An 18,130-nucleotide genomic window follows, 5' to 3' on the forward strand; every position below is an offset into this window, starting at 1 on the left:
TCTGGGCCCGGAGCCCTTTCACTCCTAAAGCCTAGCGAAGCAGCACAGCCCTTTTCAAAAGAAGCGGCGCGTAAACGGAGGAGTTTTGCCTCCGCCCATGACCCGTAGTGACAGAAGCGGAGCGGGGGAGAAAGGAGAGCGAGAAAGGCCCGGCGCTGAGGGCAGCCCGGCTTCCTGCCTGGGAAGCGCAGCACAGCCTCTCCCGATGTAAAGCGCCGGCCTGAGAAACGCCGCCGCGCCGCGCTCTGTAGTCGAAATCGATGGCTGGGGAAGCAGCTGGAAAACTACCTCTCCCGTGATGCTTTTCGAAAGCAACCGCCTTTCTCTTTCCCTGCCTGAGGAGCCGAGGAACGCGGCCCGCAGAAGGGCGCAGGGCCCAGCGCCGAGCATGGACGGGGGACCTGCGTGGTGCTGATCGGATCCCTGCCCGGCTGGTCGTCGCTCCCCGTCCTGGCGGCCCTTCTCCTCCGAGGGTAGGCGGCTGTCTTCTCCCGCCGTCGCGGGAACGGGGTCTCCGGCGCTTCCTCTGGCGTGGGGCTTTCTCCGCGAGGAGGCGCAAGACCGTGTCCTGAGGCAAGTCATCGGGTGGAGATGCGCCGGGCTCCCGCTTTCTGCCTCGCCCCTTCCTGGCACTTGGGCTTGGCCAGAAGAGGTCCCAGCCGATTATCTCATGCCCACCCCCCGCCAGCAACATTGGCCGCTGCTGTTTATACGGAGTCATGAAGATGGACATCGGGATCTTCCGCCCCTGGGGACGCTGCTGCTTGAGGCAGTCGCCTCACCTTGCTTCATGGGTGTCCCGTCCCGGCCCTGGTCACCCGTGTTGCCTGCTGCTGCCTTACATTCTAGCATAGGCGCCTCTCTCTAACCTTTCTCTCTCTCTCTCTCTCTCTCTCTCTCTCTCTCTCTCTCTCTAATGAGATTGTAGTCTAATATAGGCAGAGAAGCAAGTAATGGAGTAGACGCAATGAAAAGAAATGTTGGGGGAATGGACTTGCATGTTTCTTAAAGTCATGTTGCAGTGGAAACTTATGGGGAAGATGGGGCTACTGCCCACCCCCCCGCTGTGGAGGCCAATCCACCCAGTGCCAATGGGGCAGTGCCCCAGCAGCATCAGTCCGGCCTTAAGACAGCTGCCAGCCTATTTGCTTTCTTGCTTATATTCAGTCCAGGGAGTGGCGCTTCCTGTCAGCTTCCTCCTCCTCCTCATAGAACTGAGCAAGGAAGAGCAGGAAGGAGATGTAACTAGAATGGGATGGCTCTACCTCACACTGATCTTGGCGTGACCTGCTGTTGGCCTCCTTGTCTTCTGCCTTGCCAGCTGCAATGGACACCATTCACCACTCTCTCTCCCACTAAGTGGTGGGAAGTTAAGGCCAAATATCACAAATGCAGATTTGCTTGCAGATTTGTTCTGGCAGCAGGTGTAGGATTGCCTCCTGTGTCATTTCGAGTGGCGTGTTTTTAAACATGCCGTATTGGTCAGATCGATCAGTTGCTCAGTGAAAGACAATAAGCTTCAGAGTGAGCCAGTAAAAATAGATCAGCTATACCTTGAAGCTGTACTGATTTCTGGCCGTCCTTGAATTTAGAGCTATTGTATGCAAATATTTGATGCAGGATTATTAAACTGTGGCATCAAGAAAACAAGTGTAGTGTCTCTGAGGTTACTCTTGATGTCAGTTTTGGCCACACTTCTATGGCTGGTAAATCTGCTTTGCTTTACTTAAAATTAACAGCACAGAGGAGCACTTTTCAAGACACTTCCTAAGCGAAGTGCCACTGAGAACTTAACCAGACGTTTAAAAAATAAGCCTATAATTGAGCTGGTACCGCCATTTCACAGTCTTTGGTTTTCCTTATCTGTTTGCTACATCCTAAATTTATTTTGCATATTCCCTGATGGTCAATGCATTTTTGCAAAAATAAAACACAAGACCTACGGTGTGGGTCTCTTTCTGAGGAGCTTGAACAAATGCAGTTGTATTGTAGGACTTGGCTGTAGACAATGAATTATGTGATGTGCTCTGGGTGGAAACTGGAAGCATGTAGATATGGGTCATGGATAGTGAGGTGGTCAGGGATTATTTCTTAATGAACTAAAGGTAATATATATGCAGTAAAGAAAAAAGTCTTATTTTCAGATGAACAGAATAAAGGTTGATGAGGAAGAATACTGGCACAGTTCCAAGTGTAAAGCATTTACGTTTGATGATGAAGATGATGAGCTTTTTCAGGTACAGTTCCTAGTCAGAACAAACTGAGAATGCACTATGCAGTGTCTCCTTGCCTGAAATGTTAAGGGAAGCAGAAATCTGCATATAGTGTAGTCTTTTTAAAATTATTGATGGATATGTTTCCATTGAAGCAATTAAGAAAGTAAAATTGAGGAATTGCTATACAGTGGTACCTCGGGTTACGTTACCTTCGGGTAGCATAATTTTGAGTTACGAACGCAGCAAACCCAGAAGTATATACTTCCGGGTTTCACTGCATGCACAGAAGCGGCGCCTCCGCATATGGACTTTTCAGGGTAAGTATGGACCCTGGGACGAATTAAGTTCGTATCCGGAGGGTGCACTGTATTTATATGAGCAGGAAGCATCATGTATGATTGAATGTGTGCACTTCACAAGATATGTGGCACAGAACTGGGATTCCTGATCATCTCATTCTTCATTCATTAGCAGAACACGTTTCTAGCCCTTGTGGTTGTGAAGATGTGCTTGAAAGTGAGCTTGCATCTGCAGGTTCAGAAATTTGGTATCGTGTAAAAGCATCTTTCCCTACATCATAGCCTCCAATAGTCCTTACTCCAGATATATATTTTAGTCCTTTCTTGCCACATCATTTTTTCAAAAATCTATTTTCCTGCTACTAAATTGTTCCCTGCCAAACCATTTTAATGTCTTGTAAAAGTTGAAAAATGGGTACCCAATAAAACAATGTAATAGTGCTGCAGGGCAAATATGCATTATTTTAAATGAGGTGTGAACTTGGCTTGTAACATTCTTTCACAATTTGCATCTGGTATATAAGGTTTTGTTTGACTTTTTGTGTGTGGCATGTATCTAACACTTTTATCTATATTTTGAAATGAATATTTTAGATTTTAAAAACTATTTAGAGGTCTTTTGTTGAGTAAGTGGTATACAAATTTTGATGGATAAATAAATTCAACTTGTGCACAAACATAGAATACATCTGTTCTTGGGACACCGGTTCTTTAGAATGAAAGTGTACAGTCTATCTGGGTGGAATAGGGCTTGCCTTCATTTTCACTTTGGTTTTGTTCATAGCTGAAGGAGTCGAAACGAACAGTGAACAGCCTCCGAGATATTGTAGATGATGACGATGATCTTGAGAAGTTCAGCTGGAGTGGGGAGCCTGTGGGCAGTAAGTGGAGCAGAATGTTTTTGCATCTATCACCCATTCTTTGAATCTGAATTTGATTATTGCTGCCCTCTGACAAGAAAAATCTCATTAGAGCTACAGTCGTTAGAGCTACACCTACTAGGAAATATGGCCTACTGAGGTTTAGTGTGTTTAATGTTAAGTAGGAAAAGTGTCTAATGGTTTCATACATTACCACAATTGTTTATTTTGCCTCTTGTGTGCTTGAATTCCCCCTACCCGTTTCTGATAAGTGGAAAGTGTGCAAACAAGGCCAAACAAATGCAGGGAGTAAAATGACTGCTTCTTTCAAAAACAAGTAGATTGATGGTACATTATGGGGGGGGGGGGGAATCCAAACCATGGTGTGTTTTGTGAAAACTCGGCTTGTTCCTTCACTCATTCTTTACTACTTACCCCAAATCCTGAGTGCATCATTCCTATGAGCCTCCCTATCAAAGAATTTCCCATGAAGGTAGTCTGTGCTTTGAATATTCCTGATTTTCCTGTTTTCCATATGTTTTCCAAGAAAGAGAGTTTTTTAAATATCAAGGGTAGTTTAAGAGTTAAATGTCTCGTATGAGGTGATGATTTAGAAAAGCAAAACATAAGAACCAGGCCCAAAATCATGTATTCCAGAATCAATAACCCTTCTCTGTTCTAGAATTTTAAAAGCCTCATCTTATGCTTGCTAGAGAATTTACTCAGATTGTGTTCTTTTTTTCTCTCTCTCTCTCTCCATAGGCATTTCCTGGTCAATCAAGGAGACCGCCTCCAGCAGCAACAATACTGCTGAGGGAAAAGACTTGGGTGGGCAAAGAGGCTCTTCTTCATACGGAGCATTTCCCAAGCAAGCCTCTTCTTACTCACTGAGCAGCTTTTTCAAAGGTAGGACCTTTATTGGGACTTAGAATCACAGAATTGTAGAATTGGAAAGTACCGGTACCCTGCAAGTTTTCTAGTTCAGCCCCCCACAATGCAGGAATCTCAACTAAAGCATCCATAACAGATGACCATCCATCTGCTTAAAAGTGTCCAAGGAAGGAGAGATCACTAGCTGCCGAGAGAGTCCATTCCACTGTTGAATAGCTCTTACCATCAGAAAGTTCTTCTTGATATTTAGTTGGAATCTCCTTTCTTGTAACTTGAATTCATTGGTTCAGGTCGTACCCTCCGGAGCAGGAGAAAACAAGCTTGCTCCATCTTCCATGTGACAGCCCTTGAGTTATTTGAAGATGGCTACCATATCCCAGGCTAAACATACCCAACTCAACCATTCCTCATAAGGCTTGGTTTCCAGACCCTTAATAAGCTTGGTCGCATATGATCCAGCTTGTCAATATCCTTCTTAATTTGGACTCCCAGAACTGGACACAGTATTCCTAGGTGTGTAATGGGTTTTCAATGTGAGGTGATAAATCTAGCTATCTTAAGCTTTTCTTACTTGCTCTTTCTTTTCAGGAAGAAACAAACATGGGAGCTTTCAGTCACTTTCAGATGGTAAGAATCTACATCTTTGTCCCCAGATTGCTTGAATGGTTGGCTTTTCCTTGCACAGGAGTGGAAATTGGCTCCACTTTCTCCATTTCCCTGGCTAAAATTCTGACCACCTCTCTCCTTGAGTACTGCAAGCTGCTTCTTTCTGGCTTTCCCTTCCCACCACAGTACTTCCGTATCTATTCAGAGCCCTACTTCCCAAACAGAATATATGGGAAGGTAGCTAACAGAGAGTAGCATCAGAGATCATTATATAACTTTACCCTTGAAGCTGGCACTCCTTGCTCCCTTTTGGCTTTTAGAAAGAAGGTGATAAGTTGTGTTTGTTGCGGTTTAGTCATCCAGGATTTTCTTTCTAATGTTTTTACAACTTCTGGTTGTAACTGGTGCTGTTTTATTGTGACTTCATAATTTTGATGGTGCTTCTGTTTCAAATGCAGTGTTTTTGAGCTACTTGGTGGACCAAAATGACATGGAAAGGAGGGCTCTAAATTGTGTGGGTTTTTTTTAAAAAAATGCTGTCGTTCTTTCTTCAGCTCTTACAGACACAGGATTTAAAAGTTACGCCCCAGAACTGCGCAGACCAAAAGCAGACTACAAGGTAGGTATAATTTTGGAAGCCTGGATTCAGGACATCATTAAGGGGCGAAAGGGTTTGAAGCTGCAAACACTCCTCTTCTTCACCAAGGGCTGTCCCCACAGAGACTAGGGCTGTGATCCTGTGCATGCTTATTTGAGTGTAAGCCTCATTGAACATACTTGGATGATGTCAGGAGGTTTACAGCACAATCCTGTGCAGGTTCCACTCTGTTCAAGTGGGACTTGCCCCCAGGTACTTGTTCACAGAATTGCTGTCTTAGAAGCTCTCTACCTTTAATAAGCAAGGAGATTCTCTCTAGTGGGTGGGAAAGGAAAGTGAGGAACCATGCTCCTGCATTGTCCCTTTTCTGGAAACTGCCATCATAACAATGTATTAATTTTGTCCATTTAAATAATGGATAGCAAATCTCACTGAACATGTTGGCATCAGGGACGACTAATGTGTAGTGGGCATCAACCTTTATTTTTTTACATTTATATTCTGCCTTTCATCCAGCCTGGAACCCAGGGTGGCTTACATGGGGTTTCCAGGCAGTCTCTGCACTGATCAGACCCAAACCTACTTAGCTGCTGCAAGGTGGTAGCCTTATGGGGCCTTCAGACCATACCCAGGGACCATGCAGCTCTTCGACTTTCTTTCACTGTCAGTGACCAGCGGCATAGCCTGGCACGATACACATTCAATTTTAAGCCAATCCTAATGCATGGCAGAACAGGACGCAGGTGGCGCTGTGGGTAAAAGCCTCAGCGCCTAGGGCTTGCCGATCGAAAGGTCGGCGGTTCGAATCCCTGCGGCGGGGTGCGCTCCCGTCGTTCGGTCCCAGCGCCTGCCAACCTAGCAGTTCGAAAGCACCTCCGGGTGCAAGTAGATAAATAGGGACCGCTTACCAGCGGGAAGGTAAACGGCGTTTCCGTGTGCGGCTCTGGTTCGCCAGAGCAGCGATGTCACGCTGGCCACGTGACCCGGAAGTGTCTTCGGACAGCGCTGGCCCCTGGCCTCTTGAGTGAGATGGGCGCACAACCCTAGAGTCTGGCAAGACTGGCCCGTACGGGCAGGGGTACCTTTACCTTTACCTTTAATGCATGGCAGACCATATGCACACACCCCCCCCCGCAGGCTTGCAGCCCTTTACTTGCAGAACATCTTAAATATGTCATCCCTCCCACAAAGCTGTCCTCACAGGCTGTGGCTGCTTTTATTGTGCTGTGTTCCAGACCTGTCTTGGGCGCTTTTGCGTGCAATACTAGTCGCAAATGACTCTCCTATGAGTCATTTGATGGGATGCAAGCAATGTTACTTCTGACACCCTGCTGTTGGGGTATCTCAATCATACCTATAAGACGAAGGAGTTTGTCCGAATCTGTGCTTCTCAAAATATTTTGAGTGTTAAAGGCATCATGTTTTTGTTTTGTTACATTTCAGGATTACAGCAGTGACTGGAGCCCTAAAGACACAGTAAGACGGCTGCAGAGAGGCAAGGTGAGACTCTTCTTCCCTGCTTCTGAAAGGGCCAACCTTTGAATTTTTGGGTGGTGCTCCCATGCATATCCATTTCTTCTGCTCCTGCATGTCAACGCTGGAGATGTGGCTGTTGGTGGCTTTTCAGAGTTCTCTGTAAAGAACAGCCCTGTAATTTCCCTGTCTGAAAAGGAGGAGTTGAGGTCCTGCAAATGTCAGGAATGCCAGGGGATTATAGCAGAGGTAGCAGACTCTGCTCCATAATTGAAGCATGTCCCAAATGGCAAGGAATAATACGTTATTTCACTGACAGCTTTGGAGCAGGTATCCTGAGAAAGCATCCATAGATCTGGTGCAGGGCTCTTGATGCTTTCCGTTGGTAGATCAAAGGGGAACTAAGGTATTTTTTGTGAATATAGAGGTAGTACACAAGCTGCTCCTGGCTGCTTTAGAACTGGCAATGAGCTGATATGCCACACAACATCTGTGTTTAGGAAACCTTTCTGTAACCTTTAGAAAGTGAATTCTTTGTTCCATTTTAGTCTTAGAGGTTAGGATGAGAAAATGGGGGTATAAGAAAGGAAAGTTCCCAGGGGCTATAAAGGCTCAGTTTCTGCTTAGTTTATCAGCTCTGTAGATTTAGACCAGCGGTAGTCAACCTTTTTATACCTACCACCCACTAATGCATCTTTCTTGATGGTTTAATTTCATTACCACCCACCAGTGCTCGATGGAAGGAGGATTCAGCTTGTGTCGCAGAACCCCCTACTGCCCACCTAGAATCCTGAAATGCCCACTAGTGGGCAGTAGGGACCAGGTTGACAAGCCCTGATTTAGACAGTGGGTTCCTAACAGAGACTTTGCGTAGTGATCTAAGGCCTGCAGTTGGGATAGAGTGACCAAAATTCTTTTTCTGAAAGAGGATTCCTGTTGTACAAATCCCCAGTAAGGACTACCTTTCAGTGTGTGTATCTGCTCACATTGCAAATTCATGGATATAGAAGCACATGATAAGCTGTTTGTCTTGGTGGCTCAGAATAATTTTAATTGTGCCAAGACTACCACTCTGGCAACAAAGGCTTCCATTGGTATGTTTTGGCTCCTGAACCGCATGGAGAACAAATGACACATACAAATGATTAACCAACTGCAGCTCCACTTCTTAGGAGTTTTATAATGAGCCACCTGTGTGAAGCCACCCTGTGTGAAGCAGGCCTCCACTCAGATAATCCAGGTTCCTCTCTAATCCTTCCATTATTGTCATTCCGTTCTAGATCTGCTCACTGGAGAGGTTTCACTCCCTACAGGACAAGCTGCAGCTACTGGATGAAGCTGTTGCAGTGCATGATGGGAATGTCATTACAGCCGTAAGTGCTGTGATCTTAAAATGTAGGGCAGAACAGGATGGGGGATACATGGCTACAGCCTAGTATGATCCCATTAACTTCTGTTTCTGTGGCCATTTGCATCTGAATGTGGGGGGTTTTACAATCAGTTTTCATATATTGGTTCTGATTAGCTGGAATTGAGTTTTAGATACTGGTTTCGTTGATCATTGGAAATATTAGGTTGCATTTTAGGAGACAAGGCATTTCCTTAACTTCCCTTGCCTCCAAGGATATGAGGTATAAATGAACCTTATGAAGCTCTTCGAATATTTTCCCTAAAATGTCCCAAGGTCCAGATGCCATGTAAATGTTTAGGTTTCTAAAGCAGCAGAAAAACGCAAGTGTGCTTTTTCATATACAAGGTTCCACTATAAGTCACCTCCCAATTAGGTTAATGAGATGGGAAAGATTATTTCCCTGACGCCATTGAGAACTTCTGCCTGGCTAGTTTATTCTCCTGGGTTTTGTAGGCCACTAGCTTGACCATGCATATGAAATCAGTTTCTCTCCAATTCTGGGCAGATACCACAAATCAGATGCTGTTGCATCTGCTTCCTAAGCAACCATTTCCAGTTATGCCTCAGGATCATGGCAGAAAATAAGCACCTTGTTGTCCATTTTCTTTCAGATCCTAATATTTCTGAAGAGAACCTTGAAGAAAGGTATGTGTGCCTGAAAAGTGGCTAGACCCAGTGGCAGGGGGCCAGGGCAGATTGGCTGTCTTTCCAGACCATTAAGATTACTACTTTTTTTTTTTTGCCTCCTTATCACAGCGTTTGTGTTCATCATAATTTTAGTGCCAGCAACTAGAAGGGGATAGCTTTGTTTGGAGTGGGAGGGGAACAGCCTTGCTGCAGAGGTTGACTATAGCGGCACTTTACTAAGCATGGAGAGATTGGGGGATGAGGATTGTTGTCACTCACCATCAGAGATCTGATGAGTACCATTTGTGTATCACGTTCTAGACCAGGCTTCCTCAGCCTCGGCCCTCCAGATGTTTTTGGCCTACAACTCCCATGATCTCTAGCTAGCAGGACCAGTGGTCAGGGATGGTGGGAATTGTAGTCTCAAAACATCTGGAGGGCCGAGGATGAGGAAGCCTGTTCTAGACAGCATTATTGCAGCTGACATATTGGGAGGGAGTGGCGGATGGAGAAGGAGCTGCACTTCCTCTGTGGCAATATTTTGCCTTTTGGATGGTGGGAAAATGCAATTTATTCACCATGGAAATGGTGCCTTGACACAGACATTTGGGATCCAAGTAAGCCATTGAGTTGACAAAGGCTGCCTCAGGTGACCGATTAGCACTGACATTTGGATTCAGTGCCCAAAATCAATAACTTGATTAATCCAAGATGGCCCCAGTTTAGGCTTTCACCTGTTCTGACAAACTATATGATGACAATTGTGTGCATCCCAGACCATTAGCCACCTGTATTATTGGAAATGAAATCTATTAAGATAAAAGAAAGTGCTGTGCCATCTTCCTGCTAATACCTGATGTGAATGAGAATGATTCACTCCTGACCAGGCCAGTCAAGCACTTCTTGTCTGTTCATCCAGAAATCCTGTTCAGAGAGCTGGAGCTGCGGCAGGTGGCCTTGCGCCATTTAATACACTTTCTCAAGGAAACAGGGGACCAAAAACTTCTCCTGGACCTGCTGAGGTAAGATCCCAATAGAGCAATTCTTGTTTTGCAGGGCAGTTTTACCTGCCAAGTAATATGTATAAAAATGCATATGCTAGAGTCAAATGTACGTAAAAACTCTTATATCAGTGAAAATAAGATACAATGATGCATTATATTCAGTTGTTTTGCGAGAATGTGTATTTTGGAGCAAAAATAGAAAATTTGTATATTAGCAGAAATTCACAGTCAAATGCTGATGAATTTTCAAGAGGACTTAAAAAAAATCACAAACTAATGTGAAAATCTGGGGAACTGAATTTTAAGAATGGAAGAATGAGAAACTGAAATGGAGAGATTTGCCCATCCTTAGTGCTTAGCAGGACTGATGCTTGTTTTTCCTCTGCAGGTTCCTGGACAGGACAGAGGAGGTTGCAGTGAGTATCCATCATGCCCTGGCTCACTTCTTATTTGTAGGAAACAAAGATGTCCCGAGACATCCACTCAGGGCTGGCCCCAGCAAACTGAAGCAGCTGCCTCAGGTGGCAGAATCCCATGGGGTAGCACCCCACAAGCATTCCTGCTGCTGCCAGGGTTGCAGAATGGCTTCTGGTGGGATCTTGCCAGAAGCCACAGCCACATAACCCCAGGACGTGAGGCTTCAGCTGCAGGGAGGCGGCAACACCTTCCCATTGCACCTCAGTTGACGAAACGGGACGGGCCGCCCCTGTATCCATTCAGTATATATTTACTCTGCACATCCTACTAGTTTAAGTCAACCCTTCTTGAGCCTGCTGTGTGTGTCTGTTCCTGCCTTCTCCAGTTGACACAGTACCGTGAGCACCTGATGATCCAGGATGTGGAGAAACGAAAGGAGTTTCTGAAAGGTTGCGTTGGGTAAGTAGGTTATGCAGACATTAGTTTTTATAGGATGAAATGAGTTTGAGCCCTAGACGTGAGGTGATTGCCAGTAAGCAGAATGGCCTTACTGTTCCTGCAAACCAGGAAGGGGAAGAGCAATGAAGAAAAGCTTTAACATTTAGAAAAAGTTAGAAAAATGGTGACAGCAGTCCCTAACATGACGTTAGATGTGGAGAAATGAATAGAGAGGCATTTTTCTCCCTCTCTCCTAGTACTAAAACCCAGGATCATCCAGTGAAGCTGAACAGTGGTAGGTTCAGGACAGACAAAAGTAGGATTGGGGAACCTGTGGCTTCCAGTTGTTGTTGGACTCTTTAACTTCCATCAGCCCTAGTCAATAGGACCAGTGGTCAAGGATGATGGGAGCTGTTGTCCAGGAACATTTGGAGGGCCAGAGGTCCCCCAACCCTGTTAAAGATCTTAGGGCCAATCCCTGACATTTCCCAGTAGGCCAGAAATTGAAAGCAGCTCATTTTTAGGGTGGGCAGGGAGCTCCAAAAATAACCACCAACGTAGTTCATAATCAAAATAAAAAAATTCCTTCCAGTAGCACCTTAAAGACCAACTAAGTTAGTTCTTGGTATGAGCTTTCGTGTGCATGCACACTTCTTCAGATACACACTTCAAGTGTGCATGCACACGAAAGCTCATACCAAGAACTAACTTAGTTGGTCTTTAAGGTGCTACTGGAAGGAATTTTTTTATTTTGACTATGGCAGACCAACACGGCTACCTATCTGTAGTTCATAATATACGCTTCAACATTGTCATGCACAACAACCCAGTTGGAACTAAGGATGGACAAAATCAGCAAACCTTTTATATATAAAAGGAGAAATCCAAAACTGAAAAGAAACTCTTCTCCAATTTTAGGTTGCCATTTTCATTGGAAGATGCTGCTCATGTTCAAGACCATTATACGCTTCTGGAGAGGCAGATCATCATTGAGGTAAGGTCTCTTGCTCCGCCTTTGGGCACATGTGACTGGGAGTTCTCCCTCCTGACTCTGATCTGTTTGTTGTAATACCAAAGCTTCCTACTTGGATTGAAAGGGGGGAAATTACTAGGGGCTTGGCTTAATCAAGCAAGCCACATCTAGCATGTAGGATGGTTTTCTTGCTGTAGCCAGTCCATCATGATAGATGCTGAGAGACTGTTTAGCCTTCAGGTCATGCTGATAACTTACAGCCCTGCACTGATTTATAAGACTTGGCTGTAAGATTACTTACTTACAAGAATAAGATTACTATTCTTGCTTTTAAAGAAACAACCTGAAACTCCTACTGTTATTAATAATAAGTAATATGCCATTGGAAGCCTGTCTTTAATTATTTTTATTTTATTTCTGCTATTTTTATACCACTTAACCACCAAAGTTTCTAAGTGGTATACATAAAAAATACAAAAAGCAGGCAGTGGATAAAATCATACAGTGGCTCTGTCTCTGATAACCTTCCACTGGCAGGCATTTTTAGACAAGCTTCGGGCATATGGTGTCTGGTATGGCTGTTGTCAGTTTGCTGAAATTGTTTCAACTATGTTTATCAATTTTATTGTTGTGTTTTACCTGTCTTTACCGCTGCATTTTTGTGTTTTGTGTCTTCTTGTTAGCTGCCTTGAGCACCATTTGGTGGAAAGGCAGGATACAAATTTTAACAAATATTACTACTTGCGTTCCACCTTTCCTCCAAGGTGCTCAGGATGACATGCAAGAAGTTTCCCTTTTCCCTCCTGCACAACAACCCTGTGAGGCAGCTTGAGCTGAAAGACAGTGGCTGGACTAAGATGACTAAGAGTGCAGCCCAGTGTCCACTTACCTGGGAGTGAGCCCCACTACCTGTAGTGGGCCTTATTTCTGAGTAAATGCTTGTATGATTTCTGCCTCAGTATGCCTCGTGATTTGAGCTGAGATTTAAAACTGGTCATCCTTGTCCCTATTATATTACCTTATAATTATCCTTGTTTTTCACACAGCATGTTTTTTCTGGTCCCCCCCCCCCCAGGTAAATGACAAGCATTTAGAGTCAGCTGGGCAGACGGAGATATTTCGGAAGTACCCTCGAAAGGCCTCCATCCTAAACATGCCACTGGTCACCACGCTTTTCTACTCCTGCTTCTATCACTACACGGAGACTGAGGTTAGGGTAACAAATATGGTGGGTCCTCTGTATTAGTTACTGAAGCCTCATGCCCTGCCGAAGAAAAGGGGGAGCAAGATTTGGCTCACATGGCCTGGCCAACCAAAGTAGCCTGTTGCCTCCAAATTGGCAATATTCTGTTCAAGTATTGCAGGATTTCCGAGAAAGTGAATAGCTGGGCTAGGTATAGGGATACTGTATGGGAGACTCCTTCCTGTCTTATGTACTTGGTTCAACCAGTTCCCATTATAATAAATATTAGCTATAACTGGAAGAAAGTAATGCACCATTAGTAATGCAGTGGTTGTTAAAGGTTTGGAACATCATATTCCAAAAGTAGAATAATAATAATAATAATAATAATAATAATAATAATAATAATAATAATAATAATAAAAAATAAAAATAATAAAGAGTGGCTAGCTAGAGGTTAGCTAACAAGTTAAGTGAGCATTGGGTATTTAAAATAATAATTTACTGAAAGAAAAGGTACAATGTACAGTTATTTTTGTGTTTGCAAATGTGTGTAAAGATGAACAGATGGATAGATGGATTAGATGTGAAAATGCTAAAATAAATTTTCTGGCATTATAGACTTTAAGTCAGTTCTTGATTTGTTTTGGCAGAGCTAAAGGAGACTAGGTTTTAGAGAGTATATAGTGCAAGACTCAGACTTGGTCGTGAGAAAGAGGTGATCAGAATATCGCCAGTTTTCTATAAATTGCCTGCCATCTATAGAATAGAATATTACAGAATAGTTGAGGTACCAACTAGGATGGGTCATCGCTATCCCCTCTCCTTTGTTAAATTTGCCATGTCTCTTCCTTCCAGGGAACATTCAGTAGTCCAGCAAACTTGAAGAAAACCTTCAAGGTAAGGGAGCTGTCTGCTGGGTATAATATCTGTGCATTCTAGGAGAGGGCAACACTGTTAGAAATGTGCAGAAATAAGGCAAAGGTGTGCTTTGGGTGAAGGAATTAAGTCCTGCAACAGATGACCAAGTCTAGCCGCAGCAGCTCAGTATAGCAAAGTTCATTGCACTGGCCTTTAGCACTTCAGTTTGGCATTGTGCCTTCCAGATATTGCTGCACTTCATCTAGTTGCTGGGTTGTACCTTAAGAATTGATTGGTGCCAACCAGGAGCTCGCAACCCAACCTGCTGTCAATGCCTTTTCTAACATTTCAATGTTTCTGCCTTCTAGATCCCAGACAAACAGTATGTGCTGACAGCCCTGGCTGCTCGTGCCAAACTCCGGGCTTGGCATGATGTAGATGCTTTGTTCACCACCAAGGTGAGTCCCGGTGGTTTTCTCAAAGCCTGAGCCAAATATTGGGCCTTCATTGGCTCACGAGTATCAATGAGTCATTCTGCTTGACACAAAGCAAGGATGCGACTCTCCCAGATGTTGTTCGACTGTACAAATCACCCGGGATCTGCCAACAGAGCCCAGTCTATATACTTGCCACCTCTGCTTTAAGATACCTGCCCTCCTGTAATACACTAGAGATCATCTCATACTTCAGTAGATCCTTGTTTCAGGCCTCTTTCACTCTTTCCCTTTAAGGATGCGGCACAGACTGAGAATACAGTGGTAGATGTGGGAAGCTGTTCATAAATTCTGCAGTCAACCTCCATTGAAAAAGAGCGGCATCCTCAGCCAAAGGAAGGGTGCTTTTGCCATTTGAGTGTATAAGGAGGGGCATGCAGACAGAGGAGGAGCTGTCTTGAACATCCTTTGCTTGCTATTAAGAATTTTTTTGCTGCATTTCCCATCCTGGAATCTCTGGGTTGCTTTTGTCACAAGATCTAATGTTAATGTGATTTTCGTATTGTGATTTCAGAACTGGTTGGGCTACACTAAAAAGAAAGCTCCTATTGGTTTTCATCGGGTAGTGGAGATCTTGCAGCGGAACAATGCCCCAGTACAAGTAAGTGAGTGACTTGCCCTGTTTCAGCAAACCAGTATCCTGCCTCTGAGGTTAGAGATTTCTAACTCTTCCCTGCAATTTCTTCATGTCTGCCACAAGTATATTCATCTTCATTTGGTTGTGCATAAGATGTTGGAAGGGAGAAGCCCCTCTGGCTGTGCTTGGTTTTCCTACTCCTTGATGGTTTTCTCAATCAAATCTATCTTTGAGTTAATTTATTTTTGTTTGACATATGGAGCATGGGGTTGCTGGCTTGACCGTGTGCCTTTTGCAGTATAATTTTTTTTATATCCAGAAATATAAACAAGAATAAATTTAAGCAAAAGCAACTCCCTTTGATGGAGGAAGGCAGGTGCAGAGAAATGTGGTTTACAGATAAACTTGGGAGATGGAGAAGAGTAGTTTGGGGTAGCTCTGCTCTGTTGATGCTTCCTGTCTTTCTTATGCAGGTCTTACAGGAGTACGTGCGCCTGGTAGAAGATGTTGAGACCAAGTTGAACCTCGCAATGAAATACAAGTGCCATGACGTTGTTATAGATGTGAGTCCTTGCTGTGTGTGCTGGGGAGGAGGCGACTCTTGTTCCTGACGGTTCTGGGAAGTCTGTCCTTGGACATAAGACGCTGCCTTTATATAGAGTCAAACCATTAGTCCATCTATCTCAGTGCTGGCTACACTGACTGGCAGCAGCTCTCCAGGGTTTCAGACAGAGGGCATTCCCAGCCCTACCTGGAGATGCCAGGGGTTGAAACTGTTTTATACAAGGCAGCTGCTCTACCCCTGAGCTACATTTCTCCCCCAGAGGATAAGAACTGCTTCCTTTCCAAAAAGGTTGAAGTGAAAGCACTGATTCTCCACTGGGGCAGTGCTCTGTCCCAAGGATCCAGATACAGACCAGCATGAAAGATTCACTGATACCCCTAAGGACCCAGCTGCAGGGATTCCAAAGAAAGATGCCCAGAACACCTGAGTGATCTGTCCTAGTGGTTTACTATAGAGAGATACATCAAGAGACTCACATACAACAATACAATGCTGGCTTCCTTGCTTCACCTCAGAATGGATGCTGAAGTAGCAAGCACCATGGCTTTATCCATGAGGGTTTAATATGTTAAGTGTTACTCATACAAAAAGCAAGCTGGCAACAATAATCCAGGTAACTCACCCCTGCCTTAGAGGCCCGTTCCCAACTCTCATCCATCTCTCAGATAAGAGAATAGTTGGCAGGCAGCCAATGGGCCTGGGTAACAGCTTCCCCTCTCCCAATTATGCCAAAAGATAAGGCTGTAAAGCAAGCACATAAGCATATGTGATATGTAGCAACTCATACCAATTAATTCAAGATGACGTTTACATGCGTTTCACCATTTGGTTCCACACAGGCAGCTTATTTACTTAAAGCATATCTATTCAACTTTCATCAAGCAGAGTCCAGGGCAGCTAGCAGACAACAGAAAATTAAAAGAACATTATAGTAGAGAAGCAAAATGATAAAAATGACAGCAGGGCTAAGAACAGTGGAGTAAAAACCGCATTCTTCCACCAAAACCCAATTCTATTAGTAAGAGTTTCCAGCAGAGTTAAAAACTATTTTCTAGCAATGCTTAAGATGCCCAAGTTTCAAAAGCTGTCCTTCTAAAAGGAATGCCTTGATTTGATGGTGGAATGCCATTAATGATGGGCCAAAGTCTGTGTCTCCTGGGAGGGAGTTCCAGAGTGCAGGCACTGAGAAGGCCAACTGTGCTCTATCACTCTGAGATAGAGGACTGCCGTGTACCTTAGCTGGCTTTTGCTTTTTAACTAGACCTACAAAGACTTGAAGGATCGTCTCCAGTTGATGGCGTACAGGTGTAAAGTTGATCGGGGTTCTCCAGCAGAGGAGAAGATTGATAGCATCCTCAGCAACCCGGTAAGAAGGAACAACTCATTCACACAGTTTGCTCCAGGGCTGTCTTTAGCATATGTGGTGCAGGGGTGCAAAAATCCGCCCAGCACCCCCAATTTTTTGGGGGGGGGGCAGGTCAAGGTTGTTCAGCTTTTTATAGAGGGGCAGCTCATAACTCATAAAAAGCGGCAACAATAACTCCCATCTTTCCATTTTTGCTATGCAAACATGAAAGACACCACTAGGGGGCGCCGCCAGATATGTTGATTCTGCAGCTCTTCTGCAAAAGAGAACGGAAACAACCCATCAACAGCAATCACCCAGGGGTCGCAGTTAAGGGCTTAGGCAGCTTCAGTGGTGGCCGTCCCCCAGAATTTGGCGCCCGGGTGCACCACATCCCTTGTGCCCCCAGGTAAAGACGGCCCTGGTTTGCTCTCATTCCGTTTTTTTCCAGGTGCCAGCTTTGATTTAGTTGCAGAAAGTGAGGTTGAGCAATATGGGCAAGCAGAAGTGATGTTGGGAAGAGCGGTTGATAACTGTTTAATGATCCTACTGTTGGCTCTTGTCACAGCTTTATCCTTTCATTTTCTCATGTGTGGTAGACATCATCAAACTCATACCACAAGCTGACTTTTTTTTTGTAAGGGAGACTCTTGTGAGATAGTGGTATCACTTTTATATCGGGGCAAAACAAAACAAAAGCCAAGTATCTGTGTTCGTTTATCATGCCAGGCAGTTGCTTTGAGAGTCAACTGTTAGCTTGCATCTTTTCCCCTGCTGCCTCCAGAAATCCAATTCTACCTTTCAGATTCAATTTCATTTCCAATTTGCAATGTAGTAGTGACTTGTAACAGTATACAGCTAGAAACCAAGAACATTCAGGGCATGATTTCTGTGTACAAAATCCTTCTCCTAAATCGGAAGCTTAAAGACTTAATCCCCTTTAATGATACAGATGGCAGTAAAACTTACCTTCTACTTAATGGAGATGATTTGTGCAAGTTAATTGCTTGTTGTTTGCTTTCCTATATGTCCTATAAGCTTGTGTGAAACAGGGCTTCTAACGTGGATTTTTTATTAATCCATTTCAAGCATTAACCCAAGATTGCTGGTTTTCATTTGGCTCTTCTGTTTCTACCGGATTGTCACTTAGCTGCACTGAAAGTAAAGTCTAATATCTCTATTTTGGTTAAAAGATTAAAATATATAATTTTACTCCCATTGTTTTCTCACAAATTGAGTATGGAGTCCTCTCTCCCCATCTGTTTTGACAGGTGTCGGTTCACTGGCTGTTG

At 44.2% G+C, this 18,130-nt stretch overlaps 2 protein-coding genes and 1 long non-coding RNA gene across 4 annotated transcripts in view; 1 reads left to right on the forward strand and 2 right to left on the reverse strand.

Annotated features, from left to right (window-relative positions):
- Window positions 1-18,130, forward strand: part of VIPAS39 (VPS33B interacting protein, apical-basolateral polarity regulator, spe-39 homolog) — an 18,951-nt gene continuing 821 nt past the window's right edge. Inside the window, exons 1-19 of one of the 2 annotated variants that reach the window (XM_083502740.1) lie at window positions 1-573; window positions 2,145-2,237; window positions 3,300-3,396; window positions 4,138-4,281; window positions 4,855-4,893; window positions 5,427-5,491; window positions 6,914-6,970; window positions 8,224-8,316; window positions 8,966-8,999; window positions 9,901-10,003; window positions 10,374-10,401; window positions 10,788-10,861; window positions 11,759-11,834; window positions 12,889-13,023; window positions 13,855-13,896; window positions 14,226-14,315; window positions 14,866-14,952; window positions 15,402-15,491; window positions 16,755-16,859. In XM_083502740.1, coding sequence (XP_083358866.1) covers window positions 2,145-2,237; window positions 3,300-3,396; window positions 4,138-4,281; window positions 4,855-4,893; window positions 5,427-5,491; window positions 6,914-6,970; window positions 8,224-8,316; window positions 8,966-8,999; window positions 9,901-10,003; window positions 10,374-10,401; window positions 10,788-10,861; window positions 11,759-11,834; window positions 12,889-13,023; window positions 13,855-13,896; window positions 14,226-14,315; window positions 14,866-14,952; window positions 15,402-15,491; window positions 16,755-16,859 — 1,452 coding nt within the window. In that variant the 5' untranslated portion in view covers window positions 1-573. The remainder of the gene's footprint in view (window positions 574-2,144; window positions 2,238-3,299; window positions 3,397-4,137; window positions 4,282-4,854; window positions 4,894-5,426; window positions 5,492-6,913; window positions 6,971-8,223; window positions 8,317-8,965; window positions 9,000-9,900; window positions 10,004-10,373; window positions 10,402-10,787; window positions 10,862-11,758; window positions 11,835-12,888; window positions 13,024-13,854; window positions 13,897-14,225; window positions 14,316-14,865; window positions 14,953-15,401; window positions 15,492-16,754; window positions 16,860-18,130) is intronic. The other variant, XM_083502741.1, reaches the window with a different exon arrangement.
- LOC310707237 lies at window positions 3,208-9,961 on the reverse strand. The gene is made up of 2 exons (XR_014526401.1): window positions 9,835-9,961; window positions 3,208-3,387 (listed from the first exon to the last, which is right to left on the reverse strand). It is a non-coding gene; the product is annotated as an uncharacterized lncRNA (long non-coding RNA).
- SAMD15 (sterile alpha motif domain containing 15) overlaps window positions 15,498-18,130 on the reverse strand; it is a gene marked incomplete at its 5' end in the record, with an annotated part of 18,149 nt that continues 15,516 nt past the window's right edge. The window contains one exon of the mRNA XM_083503311.1: window positions 15,498-16,234. Within this exon, the coding sequence (XP_083359437.1) occupies window positions 16,217-16,234 (18 nt within the window). The 3' untranslated portion in view covers window positions 15,498-16,216. The remainder of the gene's footprint in view (window positions 16,235-18,130) is intronic.

This window comes from Podarcis liolepis (assembly GCF_965112155.1).
Source record: "Podarcis liolepis genome assembly, chromosome: 1".
In the NCBI taxonomy this organism is placed as follows: domain Eukaryota; kingdom Metazoa; phylum Chordata; class Lepidosauria; order Squamata; family Lacertidae; genus Podarcis; species Podarcis liolepis.